This window comes from Corvus kubaryi, unplaced genomic scaffold (assembly GCF_017639235.1).
Source record: "Corvus kubaryi isolate FWS band 111438036 unplaced genomic scaffold, C.kubaryi_AGA036_p1.0 37398, whole genome shotgun sequence".
Classification (NCBI taxonomy): Eukaryota; Metazoa; Chordata; class Aves; order Passeriformes; family Corvidae; genus Corvus; species Corvus kubaryi.
Window position 1 is genome coordinate 51,988,330 of NW_024581137.1, and position 16,509 is coordinate 52,004,838.

A 16,509-nucleotide genomic window follows, 5' to 3' on the forward strand; every position below is an offset into this window, starting at 1 on the left:
TGAAAAGTGTATCACCTGCAGATCAGAGTGCCCAGTATTCAGTAATCACAACATATGTGATGGGCTTCTGTGCAAATATAACCCATGATTTTAATAAGGTTTATAACTATTCCTTTTGAAGGAAGTAAGCTGCAATTTTTATTCATTTCAAAAGGTGAGTTACAGGATGTCAGTGGGGCCTAATTATTTCCACTGAAATATCCATTCCAGCTCTCTGCATCTTAATGGCTGGAGGATAACTGAGTTCAGCATCCAAAAACTCACGAAGAAGAGGCAGAAGAAGAGATTCTTACAGACTTAAACAGTAGTTTCTGCCCGTATACACAGTAGTCCAGATCTACAGATAGAATTCTGGTTACAATTCAAATCATTACATGTTACGACAAAGCTGGGATTTCTGCAGTCCTACAACCCCCTCTGTACAATCAATTCACTCTTCTCTTTAGGAGAAAAACATCCCACTTTTGAAATGCCTGTTGCCCGCAGCTCAGGCCTCAAACTTTCTGAAACACTGTCCTTGACACACATTTCTAGGAGGCAATATCTCTTCCCATTACACAAATAATGAACTGAAAATTAACACTTTCAATTACATGCAACAGCAAGTCTGACATATCAAATTACCTTTTTTTTTTACACTGATGGTTTTGAGTCTCACTTTCTCAGACTCACTCTGTTAACAAAGGATATTTGATTTACTAAATCCTTAATTTATTGAAGCACAAAACACGGTTTCACTGAGGCATCTCAAAATGATCTCCATTTATATTTGAATGAAAAACTTCTCAAAAGGTAAATCAGTCTGAATAATCAATTTCAGAACTAGCAAAGTATAATATATGGCCAAATGTAGTTTTACACAAATGCAGGAAAGAAAGAAATATTCAGAATTCAGTTATTGAAAGACTATTCATAGGAATGAAAGCTTTTGTACTTTGGGACTGGCTTTTTTTATATGCTTAAGTCGCCTACTAAAGCCAACGAGAATTTTGGCTAAGTAATGAACCTGTAAGAATGCAGCATGTGGCTTTTTATATCAAAAATTGTTATGCTGTTTCACTGGAGGATTCAATATCTTTAACAGATAACTTATCATACAAAATTCACTTTAAAAAAGACTTCTGTGATCATTGTTTTACAATCAGTGCCTTATAAAATGGATCAATATTCCACATTACAGAACAGTGTTGAATTTTTTATGCACCTGATTAATGCATTGTTATCATCCCAGTAATTAAAAGGAGTGGCATTACACACAATCAGCATGATACATCTTACTCAGCACCTCCTGGCAGTTGCCTGCAAAAATTAAACTCATTAATCACTGTGATGCCAAGAAAGAAGACTTGAAAAGATGAAGAAGCTCTACCTTATGGAGAAAAGTTCCCAAGTCAATGTGTAAGAGAAAATCCCTTCCACTTTACAATATGCAGAGCATTTATCTCATCAGTCTAAAAGATAAACCAATCAAAATTACCATCTAAAAGGTAATCTCATCAATCTAAAAAAGAAAATTATGTTAAAAAAATTTTCATAACCTGCTATTCCACCACACTAAACTGAACGAAGAGTTCTCACAGATGTCTCCTCATCTAAATAAATGTAGTGAAAAGCTAATCTTACAACAAGGTAAATATGTCATCAGAATTTTGTTTAGAGCTGTTCCAATAATTAACTTTAATATCAATAATGCCACAGAGCCAACTAGGAAGTGCTTTTCTGGTGTCATTTATACAGAACCTATTTTCCTTATTACTCCCCCCATAAATAACATGATTGTCTCATCAGACTAGAAATTAACATGAAAAATTTGCATGAGTCAATCCAGGTTTTGTTCAGTAGTTAGGTCTACTATATATTATTTTTCTGATAGAACTGCCATGAGTTGAAACATAGTACAAACTATTTAAAATTCTAAAGAATGTTGCAACCTCTACTTTGCTATACTTTTACATTACAGAAATAATGTTCTCAGGTGTGTCTCAATGGTGTCTGTAAGTCAGCAGTTGTCATATAAAATCATTATTGGTTTTGATTTGACTTTTATTAGGGACTTACTGCCTCCTCTTTAACTCTGTATAGATTTCACATAGTATTTTTCCACCAGTAGTACTTCCAGTGGACAGAATGCTTACTTACAATACTGTGACCTTCAAAGGCAAGATCCTTTTTTTTCTGCATTGAGGTCTGTGCTGGTGCTTAAAAATACAGTGCTGAATACAGCACACATATTTCAATAGGAAAAATCATCATCAGCAACCCATAAAATACACTCAGTTCTCTCCCTTTTACTAATCACATGACAAAGTTAGGAACAGAACAGCCTCTTTCTCACGTTTGTTTTGATATTTCCAAGTATGAAAGGGAAAAAGCCCTTTGTTGCCATATGTTTAGGTTCTGGAGTTTTCTCCTACATTGATGTTGAAAGACGAAAGACAGTGTGAATACCCCACTTGTACAAAACAGAAAACAGAAGTCTAATCTTCGAAAAGAGTTTCCAATGTTGTCTCCTTAAGCCCTCCCCCATGATGATACCCTGCACAAACAGACCACTCTCCTTGTACTTATTCCTTGGTCTTTGCCAGCTCTCTGCCTCACTTTTCCCTTTCCCTCGGGGGTCTCATGCCCAGGGCTGCATTTGCTCATCCTGAGTGAGCCTGACTGCTGCCACGGGGGATGGGAAAGGAGCCCTCTGTCTCTGCCGATCTCGCCAGGGATGATGGCAAGAGGTCACTGCCAGCTCGCCTCGGCACCACTCCGGGAGGGTTTGGCAGAGCAAACAGCTCCCCTTCTCTGGGACAGGAGGGGTTCGGCAGCGCGGACAGCTCCCCGTGTCCCGGGACAGGAGGGGTTCGGCAGCGCGGACAGCTCCCCCGACCCGGGACAGGAGGGGTTCGGCAGCGCGGACAGCTCCCCGTGTCCCGGGACAGGAGGGGTTCGGCAGCGCGGACAGCTCCGTACCCCGCTCCCCCGCCCCACTCCGCTCCGGTTCAGCACCGCGGACACCTCCGGCCGTCCTGCCCCTCCTGCCGGCGCCTGTCCCCGCGAGCGGAACTGCCGCTCCCGGAAACACACAATTTAAAGACCATTTCCACTGGTTCGTCATGACTTCATCCTCCCGACCTGAACGACCCTCTGCCGGAGACCACCAGCTCAGGTTGCCCAGTCTGCTGGACGGGAGCACCTGTGAGTTGCCGACCTAGTCCTGGGGACTTTCTCAGACACGTTGCCCCCTTTAAAAACAATTCACACAAAGTGTCTATGTGAGTTTAGGAGGCACCCCAAATCCCTGTTTCTGGCCACACTTTTTGCACTTTCTTGCAGAAGACACCTAGGCAGGCACAGACAGCAGTGTCCCTCAACAGACAGCAGTGCCCAGCAGTACTCTCCACCCACACAACTCTGAGGGGGGAAGAGAAAAGGAAAAGAAAAAAAAAAGAAGGAAAAAAATCTCTCATTTTAGAAGTTAAAGAATATTGTTATTAATATTATTTTGGACACACTCTGCACAAATCACTCGCACATGCTAAACTGCAGGCTTTCCTTTGCTTCCGGACTCAGCGCTTCTGGTGACCAGAGAAGCGGCTCCAGACATCTGCTGTCTCCAAATACAGGAAAGCGAAATTAAAACAATGAGGAAAATGTGCCTGAGCCCAGCCCTGGAGGTGGCACTCCGCTGGCTCGCAGCGACACCTAGAGCCCAGCACACCCCCGGGAAGGGCCCCGTGTCCCCAGCCACACCGGGAGAGGGTCACGAGTGGGCGCGGACGCCCGGGAAAGGGGCACGGTCCCTTCCTGCAGCTGGCCAGGGCCAAGGAGCAGCAGTGCCAAGATCTTTGCCGCTGAGCGGGTCACAGGGAAGAGTCAATTCAGGTCCCTGTCACTGCTGTCCCCCGGGGCTGTCAGCAGTCTCTCACCTCAGGGAGAGGTTTAGGTCGATTGGCCCCATCGCTGACAGAAGTCAGCGCTTGCTCTATGGACCACAAAAGTCTTTACAAATATGGACAGGGACTTAAAAGATAATCCGAGGACATTTCCCTGCATGCACAACTATCCTCTGAGTGAAGCAGCCCTGCTGCTGTGGCTTGAAGCTGTGCCTTGCTTGGGAAGGCTCCCAGAGCCAAAGCTAAACCCTGCTGCAAAGCTAACGCGTCCCACTCGGACAAGTATTTTTAACAGACACAAACATTATTCCCAACTGCAGCCATTTGCTTCCCCTTGTGTGTGCTTCCACAGAAGCAAAACACACTCAAATCCCTCTGCAAACCTAACACCAGCCAGCGATGGGGAGCCACATGTTTTGATCTAACACTGGCCCTTTTTCTCTTAGTCTTTCTGCTTTCCAAATCCCCTGGCCCCTTCCTCGCCACCCCAAAAGAACCAGGGGCAGTCGACCCAGACTAGTTTAACTCCATCGGACACAGCAGGCAGCCAGCGGCCTGGATTAGTCACTCGTTACTAAGGCGATATGCAGATGCACCCTTTGAAGTCGCTGCTCTCGGAAGCAGCGCGGGAGCGGAAGGTGCGCGGCCGAAGTTTGCGGCTTCCCCGCGGGGGCTCTCCCGGGGGCAGGGGGAGGGGGCGAGAGAGAGACCCAGAAACGGCTGCTCAGTGGTTAAAAAGTTTCCCTGCTGCCAGGTTAGGGGGAGGCTGACAGGAAAGCGAGGAGGGACGGACAAGGTGAAGACTTCTGCCCCAGGAGAGTGTTAAGGGGTAAAACACGGAATAATAATAAAATAAAAATTTAAAAAATTTTTAAAAAGGGGGTGGGGAGCCTTGTCGCGTAGCTTGGGGGAAGACGGACGGAGCTGGCACTTGGCTTTTCCTAACGTGCTGACCCCGAGCCCCCCAGCCCCGTTCCACAGGAGCGGAGAGCCGCGCAAGGAGCGCGGTAACAGGGAGAGCTGCGGGGCCAGTGCGGGGGCGGGCGGGTCCTCGATCGGCTCGACTCCCAGCGGGCTCCGTCCCGTACTATTCCCGGCACTTCAGGGGAAGAAGAGGAGCGCAAAGACCCGCCTGGAAGAGCGGACAAACCGCAAGAAATTGCTGCCAGCCTAGAGGGGTACACAGCCATCCCGCAGGACAGGGGGCGGGGAGGGGGGGCACCCAAAACCCAGCCCAACCGCACGCGAACGACACCGGCGCTTACATCCTCCTCCTCGCAGTCACTTCGCGACTGGTACTGGAAGCGGGGACGGCTGCCTTCCTGTTGCAATGGACGCGGGGTCTTGCCGGCAGCGCCGTCCTCCTCGCTGCTCTGGCCGCCCAGGAGGTGACTCGCTTCGGGGGGAACCGGGAACGAGCGGGAGGTGTTGATCTTCCCGCTGAACCGCTGGTACAGTGAAGCCATGAAGTCAATCCGCGGGAAACGAGGGAGAGGGAGGGAAAGAGAGCCGCTTCTTTTTTTCTTCCCCTCCTCTCTTCCTTTTGGCTACAGCATGCTACACGCGGGTGAGGATCAGTCCCACATCAGTGGAAGGGAGAGCGAGGGATCCTGCTACGCGGTCCTCTGCACCGGCACCCGGAGAGAAACGGGGGGGATCAAGAGAGCAGAGACGGGGGAGTGATGAGAGGGAGAAGAAAGATAAATAAATAATAAAACGCAATCGAGCCGTAACACCACAGGCCCCGGGAATGCTGCACCATCCGGTGCTGGGAAGAAAAAAAAAAAACAGAAGAGAAAAAAAAGGAACCAAAACACTCCACGAAGACGTACCCCCGATAATGGCGCCTGAGTGGATCAGCATTAAATGTGCTTTGGGGGTGTGCGTGTGTGTGTTTGCAAAAGCAGGGAAAAAAAAAAAAAAAGGAAGGGGGGCTGGCTCAATCGCTGGCTGTCAGCGGCTCCCCAGGCAGAGGTGGCGGAGCAGTCGCCTCCGAGGTCGCATACCAACAGTGTGCACAAGCGAGAGGCAGAGTGACAGAGTGTGTGAGATGGAGTGGAAGAGGCTGGGAAGCCTCATTCAAAGCACGTTGCTCTTCCTGGGAAGGAGGGTTCTTCTACAATCATCTCCTTTTCGGTACCTTCTGGGTTTTTTTCCTGCCTATTTTTTTTTCCCGGGGAAACAACTCAAAAAAAAAAAAAAAAAAAAAAAAAAAAAAAAAAAAAAGGGCAACGGACACCTGATCGCCAGCCGAAAGGGAGAAAGAGGTGGGGAGGGGGAAGGTGAGGTGGAGAGGCGGGACCGGCAGCCGGAGGGGCTCTGGGAGGCCGCTGTGCGCAGAGTGGCTCGGCTCCGAGGACGGGGCGAGAGGGGGGAGGGCGAAGCCTCTCCTCTGCCCTGCCCTGCCCCAGCGGGCACGGCTTAGCCCGGCAAGAGGGCACTGCCCGGTCCCCGTCCCCTCCGCCCGTCCTCCTCCTTCCCCCATCTCCCCACGGCCGGGGAGAGGGGGGGTTGCGGGTTTTTTGGAGGTGGTTGTTGTCGTCGCTTTTTAAAATAATCCGGTAAATCGTGTCTCTTACTATTTTTGTATTAATTCATTTTGCTGCATTAAAACGTGCTTCAGCGCCCCTCAGTGGAAATCCGCCCAAAGCAGCTCCCGGCGGCTCCGGCCGGGGATAAACAACCGCGGTCCCGGAGCCGGGAACGGAGCCGGGGCCGGGCTGGGCGTGCTGGGCCGGGGCTGGGGCCGGGGTCGGGGTCGCGGTCGCGGTCGGATCCGGGGCCGGGGCCGCGCCGGGAACCTCCCGCCACGGCTTCTGCTCGGGGCCGCCGGGCCCCTTCCCCCGGCCCGGGAACCGCGGGCGCCGCTCCGCGCTCCGGGCGGGGACACCGGGCACTGCTCGGGCCGGCTCCGCGGAGCTGCCGGCGGGGTACAGCCCCGCCAGCCCAGCACGGCTGCTCGGGACAGAGGGTGACAGTTCCTGTTGCTCCAGCATCAGGCACAGGGGTTTCCATAGCAACAGATGCTTAGGTTTAAAGGAAAGTGGCAGAGTTGCTGTCCCCTCTTTCGTGCTCCAAAAACTTCCCCTTTGACCTCTAAATTTAACAGAGATATTGGGATTACAACACACAGAGCATAAACCAATGTTTGCCCATTCCCACTGAGAGACTTACTGCTGAAGAGCTCACAAACTTCATTATAATTTAACTAGTGGATTTTATGGGCTGAAATTGTGTCTCTAAACACTGTTCTTGCTCAAAGTTTTAGCTGTTAATATAGTACCATCTCTGATATATGTAATTTCATCAGTCTTAAAAAAACCCCACTTCAGTAGAGCATGTATACAATATTCTTAAGAGCAACCCCCTCCCCCTATGATTTCAACACCTGCCTGATCAAAAATCTCTTTGCATCTGAATAGTTCCATCCACTCCTTTTTATTTGTGTCTTCAAAGTCAGGCATGAAAAGTCTTAATATTTAGATGAAAAGGGAGCCTTATCTCATCAAGAGAGAAAACAAAAACAAACGCTCTATCGCCTTCCTGACGGAACTTGAAAGAAGGAATCATTTTGATCTTCACAACTGAGATCCTGACATTTAATTAAAAAACAAGATGAGCACACAATGCTCTGAAGCAAAGGTCTGGCTTCTAAGTCATAGTGACACACATCATAACAGAGGTAACTTTCCAGAAGCCACTTGGACCCCTTGTAACTTCTGTTTCAGACACAAATTGACTACCAAAAATCTGGACACATAGCTCAGCTAAATTCTACCTTGAACTGCATTAAGAGTGGCTTTATGATACCTGGAATTGGTGACAACTAGTGCTGAAAAAAAAAGGAGCAAGAGAATAAAATTAAAAGAAATAATACATTTTTAACTTCTAAGGAAAAAGTAGGACACAAAGGAATAATCAAAGAAAGCCATGAAAAGGCAAGATGAAACCACTAGGCAGGAAAAAACACCAAAGATTAAATGTCTGAATTAAAGAGTTTCAAAGAAATTACAGAAAAAAGAAAACATTCAGCATCACAGCCCAGTTCAAACCCAGAAGAACTTCTAAGGACCAATTCAGATCCAAATACACTGTTTGTGGTTTTAATTCTCAAGAACCAAGATTTCACATAATTGAGTTTGCCTAGTCATGCACACGTATATTGTACATATATGTGTGTACACAATTCACGGAAAAATTACATTAAGGAAATACAAAATTGCAATGTCAAATACTTGAAAAGCTCAGTGAAAAACAAACAGCCAAATGGTCCTCATCCACCAAAATATCCTGATCGTGCATCTTTGGGCTGTGATTCATTTGCCTGAAAATAAATAATTACAGCTATTTAAAGGCATTTCTGATTCCAGCTCTCCCCTCCATGACAGACTGGGGACAGCAGAAACAATTTAATATCATGTTCTGGATATCACAGTGGGTGAAGGAAGAAAATTTGCACCAGTTGGGAAGTGCAAGACACATTTCTGTCACCCTGCTACAGCCAGAGTGACCTTGTTTAGAAGGGCTGGGCAGGCAGCTGGAGGCAGAAATATCTTGAATAACCCCCTGCAGTAAGATGCACCAGGATCAGTCTGTCGATGGCATTGCTGAAAGCAGGAGGATTTTTCAGAGTTATAGGGGACCCAGATGATTTCATTAGGGTCTCTGGAGAGCACTCCAGACTGCCTGTGCACAAGTTATCTCAGGGTGCAGCTTGTCCCCTGCAAAGATGTGTTATGGTAGTCCTGCCTGCCTGTGAGGCAGGACACAGCCCAGCGCTCCTGAAGCACTCACTGCTCAGTGCTGGAGGCACCTCTACCCTACACTTGCAAGTCCGTGGTTAATTTGCTATTCATCTGTGCACAACTGGGAGCCCAGAGTCCTCTACAATGTCCTGTGAACAGACACTGTCATAAAATGTGCACACCAGTGGGGCATGGAAAGCATGGAGCCAAAAAAATCTACAGGAAACATCGAGACATGGCAGCAAAATGCCACTAAACAAACACCATATCAGGAACCGGGGTTGCATTGCAGCAAAAGACCTTTCCAGCCTGTGGCAAGATTTGAGAAGTGAGCAATTTGTGTTCTGAAACGTGTGTAAAGAGGCAAAATATTTCAAAAGTACAAACATAGGGTTCTTGTCTTTAAACCCTATCTTATATGTAAGAAAAATCCTTTCCCTAAACTCTGCAACAAGATCCCAAGATAAAAATCAAGGCACTTCAAAACAAACAGTGTCTTCAAGCCTCACTTAGTTGTATATTTAATTCAGTATCCAAAGTTTTGAAGGGAGGTTTGATTCCTAACTAGTAACATTTCCATCAAAATAAAGTGTGTTAGTTAAGACATTTTCCCTGCAGCACCAAAGTATGTTTTACTGACATTTCTAAAGCATTCAGATAAAAATGACACTTTTTTTCCCCCCACGTTGTATAAATAAACAGTGTCCCCATATTTCAGCACTATTAATGTAACACAATCAAAAGCAGGTCAAACCCAAGCCCTACTGCCTTTAAAACTTTACATTAAATATTTGTTTTCAGACAAATCAGCTCAGAATAACACTGGCAAAGAAACAATCCAGCAATATTACTCCTGGATATTTTTTATTTAGATATTAGTTCTATCTGTCAGGGAATTCAAGCATTGCTATTCATGTTTCATTCTTCTGTTCTGACAAAGCAATTTATGAGCTTGCCATCTAAATAATACAGAGTTTGTTGCAGACAGAGGTAAACTTGTTTCCAGTTTTCAAGTGGTGATAATTATTAAGCAGCTGATTAGGTGGGTTTTTAACCAAAAAAAAAAAATTCAATAGTTCAAGTACACTTTTTATTATTTAAACTATTATATTTTAATTTTCCAATGGACTTTTAAAGGAATTTTAGAATTTCCTGGTTATTTTTTTATGTCACTCCCAAAAAGGCCAAGTTAGTATTTTCTCTTAAAATGACTGTATTTATTAATAGAAAACATCTGGGTTTTTTATAATAGCAACTGTCTAGGCACTAGACAGACAAAGATACAGTATCTTAACTCCTATTACCATGGTCAGCCAAGATAAAAGCATCCAGCTCATGAATCTCTGACGGCCCCAGGCTTATGCATTCTATGCATCTGCTGCCTGGTGTCCACTAAAAACCCAACCCAACCAAACCAGAGCAGAAAATCCCTTTCCTGTGTCAAATGCACCAGTTCAGCAGTCCCTGAGGATACATTTGATCATTCATTTTGATCTCACCGGTGTGCTGGGAGGAGCATTGCACTGTGTCAAGACAAGTGACAGTAGGGCTGAGGAGGGGCAACATTTATTGTGGAATTAGTATGCTGAGCTGTTCACTTTCCTAGCTCATTATTTGTGCCAGCAGCATCTCAGAGCAAGTGATGTAGAAATGCAGCATTGGACAGTGAGTGAGCTTAGGACATAGAGAAGCATATTTTTCTCTGGAATCACACACTATTTAGAAAAATACCCTCACAGGCCCCTAAGATAGCTTTCCAGGCTGGACTAAAAGAAACATTAGTAAAATTAGTTTTCTGGGAACTCTAAGAATAATTCAGTCTTCCACAAGTGGTTGAATGACAGCTTTTGTGGGGAAAATAAAACACTGATATACTCAAGTACTGGGAATGGCAGACAATAGTGGCTTTACGGGATACAAGATTTTGGGGAAAAAAGAAAGTTGGCTGGAAGAAAAGGCTCTTCAGGACTAGAGATGGGCCCAGAGGGAGGCAAGAATAAAAAAATCAAAAGCATATAGAAGAGGCAGGGACACAGTGAAGTAACCAGGAGGGCTGAGAAGAAAAGGAGATGAAGACAAGTGAGGTCAAAGAGGCAGGGAAGAAATGCACCAAAAACTGTCAGAGATGGAAAGCACCAACATGCCTGGGGAACAGGGAGCCAGGCTGGGGTGGTACAAGGTTAATTGGAGCCACACAATGGGAGCATTTTCAAAACCAGGGAGATCAGCTGCTCCAGAGGGCAATTCCAATGCCTGGTGGATAAATGTTCTCTCAGTGGTCAGTCAGACAGGTGATTTAAACCACCGAGGGTCTTGATACCCACCTAGGCCTAATTAAATGAAATCAAGAGCACGTAGCTGAGTATCAGCAGGCTCTTCCCGGCAGTGTGAGCAGGACTGTTTCCAAAGGAAATGGGTGAAAGTCCTAATGCTGAGGGCACTTATAAATAGCCTGTGTGAGGTGTTAGAAAATGTGCTGTAAGGCATAATCCCGCCAACTGGCAAAACTATAGATCATATGACCAGGAAGGTCTTTCCCATATGGTTTTTTATGATTTTGCAGTTGATGCAGAGGTGAGGAAAGGCAGAAAACACAGAAACCAACACATAGGAGAGGAGTTGGAGCAATGGCTGTGCAAGTCTGGGGCTAAAAAAGCTTATGCAAAGCCTAAGTAAAAGAAAACACTGATGTGCATGTGTTTGTACAGCTGCACACCACATCAGGGTTCTGGCCTACCCCTGTACCTGGTACTGCCATTCATACCAATAGAAATTTGTACTGCAGACTGTTTTTCTTGTCTTAATTAACATTCTGTCTTTGGAAGCTTTATCTGAGAGAAGTTAGGATGAGGTCCCAAATCCATGTCGTCAAGAGAAGCCAGGAAGTCAAGCATTACAGATAAATATATTTTTCTTTGGATGCCACGAGCTGTTGGCATCCATGTGAGACTTGGCTGATGTTGCTGAGCTGCTCTCCACTAGGCACATTCTTCTCTGCTTTGTAACCTGCCAGTGTTTGATACTCAAGTCAGATATGCCATGACAGCAATCAGGTTACCTGATTAATCTGATCTCTCAAGGGGGTTTTCAGTAAGAAAAGGGGATATATGTGTCTTCAGAAAGGCAAAGTAGGCTTTTACAGGTCTATCAGAAAAGCAAACATCTTGCAAAATGGTCCCTCTGTCACCTCAGACTCTGACTCAAGACAAGAGATATGCTCAGCTCTGTATGTGAAAGGGATGCATAAGGTTCCTGCTCCATTTATGTGCATGAGCCACATCTGCACATCCTTAATTGCCCAAGTTGGGAGAAGCTGAGGCAATTGCTCTCAAATTCACCACTGTAAAATTGGCAGCACACAGAAGCAAAATACCTTGGAGAAATTCTGAGTTTGCACATGCCAAAAAGAACTTGTGCATACAGAATCTTGGAGAAACAGAAGGAATTTAATGAGTTAGAATTTCAAATGCATGCCACAGGATTCAAAGGGAGCAGACAAGACAAAATAATTTCATTTAAAGTGTTTTGTTTATAATACAAAGATTTTCTTTAAACAGATCTGACTCCTCAGACTAGCTATCACTAAACTCACAGGGGTTTTTTTGTTGTTGTTGTTGCTTGGAATAGAAACAAAACCTAGATTTATTAAAATACTCAGAGGATGTAATGACACAATTTTAGGTTTGGGAACCCTCCAGCTGAAAGAAAACCCTAGAGGAAAATATGAATATGCAGGGAAAAAGGTATATTTAGACAAGTGGACATCTCAAAAAGTCTACCTAGGCTAACCAAATATCCTCCCACTCCTTTGTTCTCCTTGTGGCCCTGCCAGACATATGTTTCTTCCTCCAGTTTGGCATGGATTCAACATATTCAGATATTCTTCTCTTGCAGCATTGATATAGAAAGGAGCAATGCTGGAGGTGTGTAAAACCCCTGCCTGTGGGAGAGCATGTTGGATATTCTTCAGGAATAAATACCGGATCAGGCAATCTTGAGGGCTGTAGGTACAACTCACCCCAGTTTCTGTCTCCCACAGGATTACAGACAGGTGAGGAGCTGTTGTGGGATCTCTTCATGGGCAGTTTTGAATGTACAGAACTGCCACTGGGTTGTACTTCAGGAAGTTTTCAGACTGAACAGAAAAGCATCTGATGAGTTCCAGTCGTCTGGAGTTAAGTGGGCTGTGAGCAGGGACTTTATGGAGCACAGCTCTAGATTAGCTCTCTGAAGTCCCCTGAAATCACCTAAAGGCAAATAATCCCTTTTTGGATTTGGGACTAATTTAAATGGGTCGATGTTTGTGCTTCTTCAATCTTAGTGCTGGTGCATGTTCTTTCCTGCCTATTTGCCTTCATAAACTGATTAGGGGAAAAGGCTTACAGACTTGCTCATAGTTTTCTAAGTACAAATTACACCATTTGTCCAATTCACCTGTCTTAGTAACATAAAGTCTGAAATGGCTGAGACTCATGGAAGTTATTTTAGAGGTTTGTAAATGTTTCTGGTCAACTGCCATTATGTAACAACAAATATACAAGAATTATAAATGGCTGTCAAACAGTGCATTCATTTTTTAAAAGGTGGGAGACACAAGGACAAGACTTGAATACTGATAGGAGATTAATAAATTATGTCTTTACCAGTTGAACACAAGTTTATGACCAAAGCTGCTGAGGGCCAACAGACAAGCCAACCAATGAGTGGTTTTCATTTTAAATACCTCTTAGGATGTACCTGGATTAAACTCACCCATATATGTGCTTCTTTTTAATTTTACTGCACTCTTTCATTGTATGCCACAGGCTCTAAGCTCTGCAAGGATATTCACCAACATGAGGTACTGGAATACACACTGGAATTATCAAAATCAGATCAGTGATGGTAAAATCAATATGAGCTCCTGCTTTGGAAAATTCCAGGGGATATTCACATGAATTTTGATGTATTCACTACATGTACCTAAATTTAGGAGTATTTTATTTCTAGTTGCTAGTTAAGCTGGCAGAGATCTTATTGGCTTGCTAAGTAATATCTTTAAAAAACAAATAAAGCAAGTGCTTTGTGAAACAAGCCAGGCACACACCTAGGCACTCTTGACTTAGACATAGATCTACATCTACATTTATTTGCATATGCCAAGGAATTGTAAAAGCATGTCAAGTGAACTGAAGAAAGAATGAAAACTAACTTCAGAGATGTTCAATAATTTCACCACACAGATAAAAGCAATTCAGGACTCTGCCAAGTGCAAAAATACAATCTGCTTCATCATGATCTGAATAAGACTGTGACAAAGGCAATCCTGGGAAAGTCTGACTGCCACTGATAATTTCAAATCTCTGCAAAAGGTTTGTTCTTCCAGAAATAAATAATCTAATTCCCTCCAAGTTATACAAGAACACAGCAGCATTCAGATCCTCCTGTTCCTCTTCACAAAAGCAGGCAAACAGCAATGAGGCAGCTAAAAATCTCACAACAGAGTCCAAAAACCAGCTGTTGAGTTCATCACAGTGTCTGCAACACAACAGCTGCACAACCAGAGCTGCATTTTGTAAAAGCACCAACACTGAATGCAATTGTTTAAAAAATGAGGCCACCATGACTTTAGGAAGTAACTTCTGATGAAACCTCACTTGCTACACTGGTTGATGCCACCCCTCCAGGAGCATTATCAGCAATGGGCAGATGGAACCAGCATCACCATTTATTTGGAATTTAAGGTTCTTAAATCATTGAATTGCTTCTCAACATTACATTCTCAATGACTTCACATAAACAACCACATTATAACATTCTTCAGCTTCATGAGCCTGAGTGAATTTTATAATTTTTCTGTGAGAATTGTTTATTCTAGTTATTCTTCACCAATTTAAATATGTCTCTGCCTATCCAGTAACTCGGTAAAACAGAATTTGCTACTGATTCTGGGGATGATAATTTTCGTGAAACTTTCCTTTACTGAGAAAACAGTATCCCTATTCAAAGGTGTATATCCTTCTGTTGGTGTTGCTTGGTATTTTTGGAAGTGGATGATGCCTCAAAAGCAATGAGCATGGCCTAGTTGTGTCACCCAGAAACATACGGGTCCTTGAAGATGAAGCACACGTGGTACCGACATTTGCGGCGCATTATGACAAATGCAGCCAGCAACTTGTCAGAGGTGGAAACATTTGCTGGATAACAGAGATGACATAAGAAAGTAGGACAGTCACCCCAAAATGGGGCAAAACTGTGTTTTGGGTAGAACAGGACACGGAGGAATTTAAATTATCTGGGATTTTCCTACGAAAAACATCTGCCTCATCTTGAAACACAGAGATTTTTTTGTGTTAAGGAATTTGCAAGAAAGTGTTGGAAACTGGCTTGTATCAGGGTTTGGGTCTTATAAGGAGTATTTGAGGGAGCTGAGGGTGTTCATCCTGGAGGAAAGGAGGCTCAGGGGAGACCTTATTGCTTCTACAGCTCCCTGGGAGGAGGTTGTAGCCAGGTGGAGATTTGGTCTCTTTTCCAAGTGACTGGATGACAGGAAACAGCCTCAAGCTGATCAGGGAAGATTTAGACAGGATATTACAAAAAATTTCTTTGTGGAAAGGAATGTCTAGCACCGGACCAGGCTGTCCAGGGCGGTGGTGGAGTCACTCCCTGAAGGTATTTAATAGATGTGCAGGTGTGGCACTTGGGACACAGTTAAGTGGTGGGTTAGCAGTTGGTATCAATGATCTTTTCCAAACTAAACAATACTAGGATTACATGATCCTATGGAAAAGGAAAGATAACACCTGAAAGGAGCTCAAATCTTTGGAATTTCCCAGTCTCTTAAGCCTGAAATAGTGTTACTTTCAGAACACTTGTGGAGGCCTATTTCTAAATAAGTCCACTGGCAATAGTTTCATTTTTGGCCTGCTTTTTCTGGGGAACTGTAGAGGAGCACTGCTTTATCTGTGGTGTATCTGTGCACTGAGCTTGTGATCCAGGGCTGAGGATGCCCTGTTATGCTGACTGAACCTTGACTGGGATTCTCATGCTGAACTTAGGTCCCCTCTCCACCACAGACAATTCTCTAGCCAGACCACCTACTTTAAGAGGCAGCAGAAGCTGCCTGCCCTGCCACCTTGCAAGCCCCACACGCGCCCCAAAATGTCATAAAATAGGTTTGTGGGTCAGCTGCAGTGTGGGCTGCCAGCATATCCCAGCTTAGTACTGCAGCCATGGTGGGACTGCACCTTTCTGCTTATTTTAGGAGCAGCCTAAGGCAAGTTCACAAAGTAATCTCTCTCTCTTTTGCTACCAGTAGTGTTTTTCTATAGAAAAAAAAATAAAATAAAAAAGTTCACCCTGTGATTTCTAAGCTGACAGCAGGCCTTTAAGATCAGAGCACAGACATTAAATTAAATATGCTCCATCACACACAGTTTTTGTCTATTATATAGCTCATATTAGAAAAATAGTTGTCATTTCTTTATCAGATCCCTTTGGAAACTCACTACTGTTGGACCCTGCCCTCTACTGACATGCTTCTCTTCTGAACACAATGCAGTCTCTTATATAGATGGCAACTGAGATGGCACACTTAAAATGAGTCTTCTTTTAAAAGAGAGGTAAAAAAAAAGACAGGAGGACAAAGCTTACAATTCTAGTGATTTCTATTTTCTATGTCAAATAGCTGAGAGAGGGCAAAAAGAAAAAAAATTAAAATTAAATATTAATATTAATCTGAAGAAAATTCATTTGGATCAACACAAATTTATAAATAAGAGTCTGGATCACCTTCTGCCTTCTTGAAATAAAATTGGGGGATTTTTAACAGTGTTTGTCAAACCTCTTTTCTGAGTTTCATATAGAAAATATGCCAGACCTGGTAGAAGTTGCAGTGGTAA

At 44.3% G+C, this 16,509-nt stretch overlaps 1 protein-coding gene and 1 long non-coding RNA gene across 4 annotated transcripts in view; one reads left to right on the forward strand and one right to left on the reverse strand.

The window, feature by feature from the left end:
* Nucleotides 1–16,509, reverse strand: part of DPP6 (dipeptidyl peptidase like 6) — a 538,482-nt gene that overhangs the window by 393,214 nt on the left and 128,759 nt on the right. Inside the window, exon 1 of one of the 3 annotated variants that reach the window (XM_042043317.1) lies at nt 5,150–5,440. The exons of the other annotated variants lie outside the window; for them this stretch is intronic. Coding sequence (XP_041899251.1) covers nt 5,150–5,350 — 201 coding nt within the window. The 5' untranslated portion in view covers nt 5,351–5,440. Of the gene's footprint in view, nt 1–5,149; nt 5,441–16,509 lie in introns of those variants that run through there. 3 annotated transcript variants of the gene reach the window in all.
* LOC121671499 lies at nt 5,247–6,511 on the forward strand. Its single transcript, XR_006018531.1, has 2 exons — nt 5,247–5,335; nt 5,438–6,511. It is a non-coding gene; the product is annotated as an uncharacterized LOC121671499 (long non-coding RNA).